At 59.3% G+C, this 10,260-nt stretch overlaps 1 protein-coding gene across 1 annotated transcript in view; it reads left to right on the top strand.

Moving 5' to 3' along the window:
• The first annotated feature begins 9,491 nt into the window (after positions 1-9,491).
• Positions 9,492-10,260, top strand: part of SLC6A7 (solute carrier family 6 member 7) — a 21,503-nt gene continuing 20,734 nt past the window's right edge. The window contains exon 1 of the mRNA XM_006021159.2: positions 9,492-9,524. Coding sequence (XP_006021221.1) covers positions 9,492-9,524 — 33 coding nt within the window. The remainder of the gene's footprint in view (positions 9,525-10,260) is intronic.

The raw sequence follows: 10,260 nt of genomic DNA, 5'->3' as shown, positions 1-10,260 counted from the left end.
CCCGGCTGCTCCAGACTCAGACGCCAGCCCCCTGCGGCCAAACGGTGCTCGAGAGCGACCACCCCTTCACCAAGGCATGCCGCGGCGGGGCCTGAGCCAGCCGTCGTCCCCGCTGCAGAAGTTTTGTGGGCTCAGTTCTCTGTATAGACCCAGTAGGTTAGTGACTGTTGCTCTGTTTTAGGAAACACAGCCTGATCCGGCCGCCCATATTTATATAACGAAGAAGCAAGACAGCAGGGTAGCGTGGCAGGTGGGAGGGAAGGTCGGGGGTCTCCATTAGGACAGCCGCTCCCCTATCAGCGGCGCTGCCTGTCCCCTGGGTGAAAGCGCCCCTGAAAGGGCTGGACCGAAAATCCCAGGGAAGCAGCCTTCCTTGGCCCTGGGAACCCAGCTGGGGTTTGGAGGGAAGGGCAGGATTGATGGGACAAGCCCTGTGCTGGTGCCTGGAGGGGGACCAGAAGCCCTCCTTTCCACCCTATCTGCCCCCTGCAACACACGGCTCCCCCCATGGCCCGTGGTCCTCACCCTCCCTGCCCATCTACAGGCTCCCACCCACACCGCCCTGCCTATGCTACCCCAGGCTGGGCATCCTCCTGAGGACATGGCAAGGGTGCTCAGTTGTACACTGTGACTCGCAGTCTCCGTGAGGGCTCCCCGTCTCTCAGCAGACTCATTGCACTCGTGCTCCAGTGAAACAAGGTCTCAGCGGTGAAGGCACGAAGCCTGGGTCCTCCAGCCATGCGAGGAGGGGATTGCACGCTGTTCTCCACGTGGAAACCACCCGCTGTGGGTGTGAGCTGGAGGGGAAGGGAGTGTGCCATTGGTAGCTCATTTATGCCTAACGGGGCCTTTCAATGCAGAGGTTTCTACACACCAGCTACAAACGCCCTCCCATCAGAGCAGCCTGAACTTCCAGGAGAATTAGATATACAGAAGAACATTTGTAACTGGGACAGGGTTTAACGGCAGGGCAGAATGACCCACCGATGTGGGGGCTGGGGGAGTCACAGCTGGCACCCATGCGCCCGGGCAAGTTCAGAGCAGGGCTGTGATGCAAGGCTGGGATTGACCCATCGGCCACTTCCCATTGTGATCCTGAAGCTGGTCGAGGCCACAGAGCTCTGCCACCCTCCCAGAGCTCTGCCAGCTTGCGGGGGAAATGAAGTGCCACAGGGAAGTGCTGGGACTTGGGTGGCACTTTTTCAGGGCTTGGCAGTGACAATGGCGGCATCCACAGCTGCTGCATTTCGTCTATGCATAACCAGCCTGGGACCCAAGAGGGCATTCATGTCGCACGGAGAAGAGCACAGCAATAGCCTCTGCACGCACGATGCTCTGTGACTGTGTTGCACAAGTGGCGCGTCCCCAAAAATCATGGCTTTCTTTTTCTAAGCCCCCCCGTTGCTTGCTGCAAAGCCCCCAGATCCTGCCACTCACCCACGCTGTGGTCTGGGTCTTTATTAAACCATTAAGACCGAGGTCTGGAGTGGACTTGTGTGTCGGGAGGAACCTGGGCATAGAGTCACAGGGCGGCCATCCAGGCTGGGGACAACCCTTGCGGGTCCACAACTGACCTGATGGGCTCCGCTTCCCCCTGCTTCCACCTGCCAGCTTGGTGAGGGGATCCCTGCATTGGTAGCTGTCATTTTGCCCTCTTGAAACCCCGGCAGTCAGTGTAACTTGGAGCAACCCTTAGGAAGGAGAGGAGCCAACAATAGTTAACAATGCTACCTGGGCTGCGTTGTATGTTCCTGAGCGATTGCTGTGACTATGGGCTTGAGCATGGAGGTAAAAATGTAGCGGCCTTTTTGGGCGCAATGCCTGAGGTCTAATGCAGAAGGAGATGGGCTCTCCAAATCTGTCCTGCCCTGCCACACCCTGATTTCAGTGGAAAACCTAGTGTGAAGTCCTCTGTGGTCATCCTTTGGGTTGGTGGAGGCTTCTGGCTTGCAGTTCAGAGGGGACAAGCTCCAACAGAGGAAGGACTGGTGGAGACCCGCTTTGTAGCCCTCTAACACATCCACACATCTGTTGGGGGTGGCAGGAGGCTGGGGGCTGCTTCTCCCCCTCCAAGAGGTGGTGGTGAATGCCACAACGGTGGCCCTGACCTTCCAGCCCAGAAAGCAAAGGGGTCAAGCAGGAGACCGAGATCTCCGTGAGGGCTTCAAAGAGCACCTCTCCTACCTCTGAGCATTGAGAAGCTTCTGCCTGGCAAGATATGAGCTCTTCATCCCATCCCAGAGGTAGACGTGTCTCTCTCCCTGCCGCTTCCAGAGGTGAAGGCCCTTTAGGGATGTTTGCTCAGGGTTTTGGCTCAGTTTTTTGTATATATGATGTGGTATCTTTTTTAAAGAAATCTTTAAAATAAAGATTGGCAAGAAACCCACATGTGAGGAAGGCGTTGCTCTCCATAGACTCAAATGGCTCGGTCAACGGTCCTCTCTGACCTAGGTGGCTAGGGTAGGTCGGCTTCCTTAGGCAGCAGCACCTAGCATCAGGGCCGGCGGCTTTGCACAACCAGCTTGCCCCAGGGAGCCAGACTGGCACCAGTCTAGAGCTGGACTCGCACTTACGCTTCTCGAGACCTGCCTTAACTCCTCTGCCGCCGGCTCTCAGCACAGATGAGCAGGAAGTTTCATTCCAGGTCAGGTGCCTTGAAGGAGCTCCCAACACAGGGCTGCTGTGCGTGGCAATACCCACCCAGGGGTCCGTGGTCCGATATGTTGGCTGATTATGAAGTTGCTGATTGACTGCAGGTTCGGTGGGTTTGAATGCAATCGTTTTCCAATCAGGATTCATGATGGAGGTGATATCTTTTATTAAAGCAACTAGATTTTTGCAAAAAAATTTCTTTAATTGTTAGAGACTTTCTGCCTCCAGCCCAGCTGGCTGTGTCTTTAGCACAGCGTTCCTCTATCACAGGGGGTAACACTTGGTTCACCTAAGAGCATAGGCTGCATGCCCCGAGCCCATAAGGGGTCACCCGGTGGGTGCCTTGCACCTCTTGCACGTAGGTGTGGGAAAAGGTGCACCGGGACTTAGCTTCTCTCTGCATTGGCAAGAATCACATGGCTCCGTTATGGCTTGGGGATGTCTCTCCCAGCTGGGCACTCCCTCCCCGGTCCCCTGAGCCAGGCCGCTTTACCCTGGGCTGTCAGTGTGCAGCGTCTGGGGCAGAAGTGAGGCAGGGGCTTGAGCTAGAGGGGGTCAAAGAACAAGGCTGGCAGCCTCCGAGAGGCATTTCCTAGAGCCTAATCTCAGTTTGTGGCTGTGAGCAGGCCAAATACTCTCCTGGCCAAGAGCAAACAGCGCAAAGGGATGCAAGATAGTGCGTGAACAGCTGGCAGTGGTGCCCGGCGGCATGGAGAGGGATGGCGAATGCAAGCGCAGCCTGGCACTGGAGGTACCCAAGTTGTAGGTGCAGGAACAAGACCTGGTCCCCCTCCTATTTTCTGTTTCTTCTGCCACATTGCCTCACACAGTCCCTCTCAGCTGGTCCAGTGTCGCTAGCACATGGCTACCACGTGTGCCCAGACGATCCCAGGCTGAGGAGATCCTCTGGGTCTCCTGCAAGCAGAGCGGATGGAAAGAGGGAAGGGGTGAATTCGGGGCCCGGCTGTGGGATGGGGTTGCCTATAGTTTGGCTCTGCTCAGCCTGGGGTCAAGGCCAAAGTTAGGCTGGCACCAAGTGAAAATCCTGCTCCAGGTGGCTGATGCCCCTCTCCATCTGCAGCCAGAGGGAAGGAGAGGGGCAGGGACACGTGAGTCATGCTCAAGCCGGCGGGTCGGGTGGGCAGAGGTGCAAAGACACATCATTGTGGTGGGCAGACAGGAGGCAGGGAGGGAGCTGGGGTAGAAAGGAGAGAGGTTTTCGGGCCGGAGATGTGGATATCAGGGGGTCAATGCAGCAGGCACACAGGGGAGACTGCAGGCTGAGGGGCAGGAGGGAGCCCAGCTCTTCACAGCTGCAAGGGTCGAGTCCGGAAGGGTGTAAGCAATCCTGTCCACGTGGACCAGCCCCTGTCACGGGGAGGCACAGACACCTCCTCAGCTGGATTGCCTGGGTCACTAACGTGAGCATGGGGCAGATGAGGGGCTGCATGCACGAGGGGGGTGTTAGGCCGTGCGTGTGCATTGGTGGGCATGCATGTGTGTGTGCCCATGTGCTGAGCATGAGCCAAGGGTCCTGATGGAGGGGGCCCAGGGCTGGGAAGGAAGGGGTGAGGCGAGCGCGGGGAGGGAGACAAGATGCATCTGCTCCGGGGTGCCCGCGCCACCGCGCTGACAGGATGAAATTCCGGCTGATACTGTATCAGGCCCGGCCTGTTTGCACAGCAGGGTAAAAGTCCATGGGGCTGCGAGCTGCGCCCTTGGGTCCCTGCCGTGGTGCATGTCAGCAGCAGCAGGCGCTGTCGGGAACTGGCGGTAAATGCACCCGCACGCCCGAGCTCCCCCGCCTTACCTGGGCTGGCAATGCACCTGTTGGGCTCGTGGGCTGGGGCAGGACTGGTCAATGGGGAGCAATTTGATTCACTGCCTGGAGCTGAGCTCTCCCGCCCAAGGCTGTCCCCCGTCCAGGTGCCACGTGCTGGTCACAGTGATGGTTAGACCAGTGTCAGGGGACAGGTGCTCCCAGCTCCGTGCGCTGCTGGATGCAGATGGAGCTCTGGATTGGCTTGGAGTAGCGGGGCTCCCCTATGCCCAAGTGCACATGTATGCATGCACTCGTGCATGTGTGTGAATGCCTACGTGTATTTCCGCATTGCAGGCTTCAGAGCAACAGGAGCTCCTCTGTGCTCTTCTCAGTGTCGCCTCAATCTCAACACCTCACTGCTGCCAGGGGCCTGGCTTTAGCCCAGGCATCCCCAAGCCAACAAATAGCCCTGAATGCAGCCGTCCGCACAACAGAACCGGTGCTGGATCGGCCTCCTTGCAAAGCAGAGACCGAGGCGTGGACCCACATCTCCAAACAGGAGGCTCCCCTCCAGCTGCTGGGACAGCTGAGGCAGACACCCAGGTGCTTTGGATGCTCTCGCTAGATTTTCAGCTCTTTGGGGCAGAGAATTTGACCTTGTGCCTTCTCTAAGGGTGGCTCCAACTCCCACGTTGGCTCCTTAGTGGGGTTGCAGAGGAGGCTGAAACTCTCCGTTTGCTGGAGAGCGGTCAGTAATAACCACAGAGTCCCCCTAGCCGAGGGTGTGGGTGGGGCAGAGGGTCCCAGCAAGTCCAGGATGGACACGGCCCATTGTCCATCCTTCCTTGCCCCTCCACAGCTGACGGTAAGGGATGGGTCTTGGCTATGGTGGCTTATGCCCCTGAGGCCTTAGAGCAGCGGTTGGCATCCTGTGACCTGCAGCTGGATCTAGTCTGCTCAGCGATTTCATCTGGCCCACGAAGCCGGGATGTGGGTGGCAATTCGGTGGGCAATTGGTGGAATTTGGGTCATGAGTAACCTGGCTTCTGACCAGGCTGAGTTCATTTGGCCTGGCAGGCTGCCCACCCCTGTCTCACAGCTCATCCTCCGGAGCTGGGACGAGGAGCACTTGCCTTTCCACCCCCGCAGAGCTCAGCCATCCGCCGGTGTCCTAAATGATGTTTCCTGCTGTCTAAGTGAGACCACGGTCTCTGTCTTTGGGAAGCTGCTGTCCATCTGGGGCTCCCGGCTGCCCTAAGGCAAAGATTGCCTTGGAAAAACATAGTGGTGAACCCCAGAGGTTTTGCTGTGTGCCAGCCCCCCTGGAAAAATTGGGAGCGGGGGAGTTGGCTGGGATTGCCTAGCTGAGCAAACCATTGCCACGAGCTCAGCTCAGCCCTGCATCCAGCCCGTCGCAACTGCAACCTGACCCATCCAGCTCTGCTGGCAAGCTGAGAGGAACCGACCCCTTTCCCCACCCGCTGTGATAGCCATGCTCTTGCTTATGCTTCCTAGCATCGAGCGCTTGCGGGGGGCCGGGGGCGTAGGGGATGCAGCTCTGACAAGGACGGGTGATGGATTTAGATGCATTGCTTCCTCCATCCTCTCCGGCTTGGCATGCAGTGTTTAGCAGCCATTTGCTCTTGGAGGAGCTGCTGTCGCCTGGTAGAGAAGAGCTGCACACACTGTGCTCTCTCTCACACAGGCTTTGCTTTGGTTCTCCTTGGTTATTATGATCATTTCCCCCCTCTCATCTCAGACTGAATGTATCAAGTCCACCTCTACTGACCTTTGAACATGGATGCAAGATAGTGCATCCAAGCTCTCGAACTGCTCCAGCTCCTGCCATAGGGGCGACAGTGCTATGCCGGACCTCTGCTGATGGAGTCGCATGTCCTGGGAGCTGGCCAATCTCCTGGCAGATCAATTTAGGTAGCATTTTCTCACTGCAGGTAATGTGGACATAACTTGTGAGTGGGCTCTTTTATCCTCAGACACTTCAGACTTTTCCTGCATAATGATACTGCTTTCAAAGCAACGTAAGCTAAAAGGCGTTCTTGTTTCCAAACCAGAGTCCACATTGGGATTTATATCAGTGCAACCATAGCCATATAATTGCCTAGGTGTAGTTCTGCCAGGAAGATTTCCCCGTGTCGAGTATGAGACCGTAGCTTGATGTCAGTACAGATGATGTGGCTTTGTTTGCAGTGAGGTACGTGCTCTGGTGACCTTGCGCGGGGGTAGTTTTCATAACCACGTGGCAGCTTCTTCCCTCCCGTGTTCTCGTGTCCCTGAAATGCAAACAAAGCATGGGGGCAGGAAGGGTGAATAGGAAGGGTGGGGCTGTGATGACAATGGGTGGCAGAGATAGTGCCCTCGTGGGGACAGGTGACAAGCCACTTGGCTGAGTGGGTGTGGGGAACAGCTGCGCTGACCTTCACGGAGGATCTCAGCCCACAGCCGCGAGCAATGGGCAGGACACGCGTGCACTGTGCATCCCTGTCACCTCTGGCCTTGTTGCCATCCCCAGATGTTCATGCAAGGGAGGGTGGGGACACTTGGCGGGGTCCTACAGTCATTGACCCTTGGCAGCCGGGAGCCCTTCTGCCACTGTGACTTCTCATATAGGGAAAAGATTTATCAAGGCCAGCAGGAAAAGCCTCCTGCTGCCCTCCACCACGTAGCCAGATCGGCAAAGCTATAGGGGCAGCAGCCCCATAATGCAGACAGGCCTTAACACTCATGCAGCTGAGATGCCCCCCTCCACTTTACCCCCTGGGCAAGAAGGGCCTAAACAACACTAGGAGCTGCCCAGAGGGAAAGTGTCCAGCGCGGGGAGTTCACCCAGAAGCTGGGAAGGGCTGAGGGGCCGACATCCCCTGAGCACAAGCCACTGGCTTCCTGTGCCCTGCAAACAGAGTGGAGGTCCAGTCCAGGTGCCGCACAGCCCTGGCCTGGCCGCCGAGCAGCAGCTGGCTGGGATTTTGCTGCAGCCACATGCTGGGTTGGCAGCGCTTGCTAGGAACAGGCCTCGGATCCGAGTCCCTGCAGAGGAAGACGGAGCCTCTGGAGGGATCGGAGCAGACGGCAGCCAAGAGCTCCCTTGCGGGTACTGCACACGGCGTGTCTGACCCGCTTGGCTGCTCTGCTCTCATCATTTGGGAGCAGTGAATGGGCTGGGTGGCATCCCCCACCGTGGCAGGCTGCCCTGGGGTCTTGCAGGCTCACCGGGTCTGGTGCATGGTCCTCCCCTTGCAGCCACATGCGGAGTCTGGCCCCTGAGCACCATGCCAGCGAGGCCAGAGCGGTGGGCATCCCCTGGGCCAGCCCCTCCAAACACACTCCCTTGCTCCGGGGACGTCTTCACCGGGGAATGTCTCACCCTCATGGGTGCTTCCCACCCTGGTGGGGGCCTCTCCGAGCCTCAGTGCATCCCTGGAGCATTGCCCCAAAACAGATGCTGCAGGCTGCAGACAAGGCTTCTCCGCACTGATGGGTGGCAGAGGCTGCAGGTGTCACGGACTCAGCCCTGCCTTGGCATGGTCCCAGGGGCTCAGTCCTGCCACCAGGCTCCTTATCAGACCGTGAATGGGAGCTCGGGGGTCCTGGCTGTTTGCAGGATCCCTCAATTCAGCCGCTTGGTTGCCTGGGTTGTGCCCCACAGGGAGCTGAAGGCACACTCAGGGGCAGGGAGGAAAGCAAGGACCCTCTTCCCCTGCAATAAGGGCCTGGCGGATCCTCCCCTCCTCCCCAGCCCTGCCTCCCAGGATCCCACAAGATCCCAGCTTCTCCACATGGGATCCATCAGCAGGGGAAGCAGGGATGCCAGGCACGGGCCAAGGGCTGTGCTGGTGTCAGGAGGCGTCACTGGGACTCCAGGAAGGGGGGGGCCATCCAAGAGCTGGGTCTTAGCCTGTGTGGCTTCCTGCTGCCCCTTCTCTGGAGCCAGCAATGCAACCGGCAGCATCGTCTCTGGGCACGGAGAAGCCCGGCAGGGTCCGTGCAAGGGGTCTGCTGCGCAGTCTGGGTCAGCTTTGTCCCAGCCCTTCCCTTCGGGGGCCAAGGCATCAGCTGTTGCTCCACACTCTCCTGTGTGCTACTAGGAAGCTGTCCAGCCGGCGTTGGGCACTCACGTGTCTCCTCTGCAGAGCTGGGCTTCCCCCTGCTCGGACCCTGCTCCTTGCGGGTCGCATGGAGAGGTGCAGGGGTCTTCTCCAGGGCTGGGCGCAGACCGGCTGAAAGAGCAAGCAGGTCCCCGGTGACCCTAATTGCAGGAGAGGCTGGAGAATGACCCAGGGCCTTGCTACCTGTCTTGGTTCTTGCAGGTCTGTCCAGACAAGACTTGCAAGTGTCCTGCCTGGCTTGGCCACCCCGTGCAGCTCTGCTCACCCATGTCACCCCGAGCTGCAGCTGTTATTCAGGCCCCAGGCCTCCCCCCTCATCACCACGCCAGACCCCAGGCTCACAGGCTCCCTCGCGCCGGACCTGCATCGCAGCTGCTGCTCCCAGCCTGAGCCCTCCCGCGTGGCGACAACCCCCGAAGACGCCTGGCTCCCGGGGTCCGTGCCAGGGAGAGCTCCAGCTGCAGCGAGCTCATGGCACATGTGGTACAGCCGATCTCCTCCTCATCTCCTCGCTGCATTAATGCCAGACCCCAAGCCCTGCCGGAGCTCACCGGAGCCAGGTGAGCCTGTGGCTCCCTTGCAGGAGGGCAGGGGGCACTGACCCCCGCTTAGCAGAAGCTCTTTGGATTGCCATCCCCTTCCCACTGCCTGCTCAAACTGCACGGCAGCTCCCAACTCAGAGCCAGCCCTGCTGCTGGCTGCCACGGCCCCCCCCACTTCCCCAGCACCTCCTCTCCTTCTGCCTCGCTCTGCACAGGCTTAACATCGCCTCTGTCTGCCAGGAGCACCCAGGCAAGGAGTGAGCCACGCAACGAGAGGGTGGAGGGGGGACACATCCTTCCTTCTCTATTCCCGGGGTGCTCCCTTCCTCCCTCCCCATCACCGTAGAGACGGTCGCCGGGAGCCGGCTAAAGTGTCAGCGCGCGGGGAGCTCATAGCAACAGGATTCCGGGATGAAGCCGGTCCAGGAGCATCATCTCCGCAAGGTGAGGGCTGCAGCTTGTGGCTGGCATGCAAAGAGGGCAGGGGGAGATAAGGGGGTGTAAGGGGCTGACTTGCATGCCGATGCCTTCCCATTGCACACTGGGCAGGTGGAGGGGCTTTGTCCGCGTCTCCCCCTGGGGAGGGCAGGGGTCAGTCCCTGGGAGCCGAGCCCCTGGCTCGTGGCCCTGGAGAGTCCGGGCAAAGCGCTGAGTGGGGAGAAGAGGCTGGATCAGCAGTAGATGAAGAGAGTGGGTGGCGGGGTGGGTGTCATTTCATAACGAGCTCTTCTCGCTTGCTTTAATTAGCGAGTTGGGTAAACATCCCCGCACGGCTAATTGGCTGGGTCCGTGCTTGCCCGCTGGCTGTGCCGCCCCGACGCTTTCCCGAGAGAGCAGGTGTCAGCAGCAGGATGATTCATGCTGGGGGCTCGGGGGAACGTGGGTGCCCTTGGTGCGCGGACGGGGTGGCCGAGGACTGGGATAGGGTGGCCGAGGGCCGGATCCAGCCAAGTGGAGCTGCAGACCTCGCGGTGGGCAGGAAGCTAGGCCCTCTGCCTTGCCTCCTCTCCTGTTTCCACCCTTCCACCTCCTGCCTCCTCTCCCCACCCCTAACCCTACTGAGCCTTCCCTCGCCATCCTCAAGGCAGGCTCCCGGGAACGGGGTTCACCCCCTTGACCTCACAGTTCCCGGGTGACAAGTCCGGGGCTGGGCCTGGCCTGTAGACAAGGGAAAGATTCG

Source organism: Alligator sinensis, unplaced genomic scaffold (genome assembly GCF_000455745.1).
Source record: "Alligator sinensis unplaced genomic scaffold, ASM45574v1 scaffold550_1, whole genome shotgun sequence".
Lineage (NCBI taxonomy): Eukaryota > Metazoa > Chordata > Crocodylia > Alligatoridae > Alligator > Alligator sinensis.
Note: the sequence above shows the minus strand (reverse complement) of the source record. Positions and strands in the feature narration are given on the sequence as shown.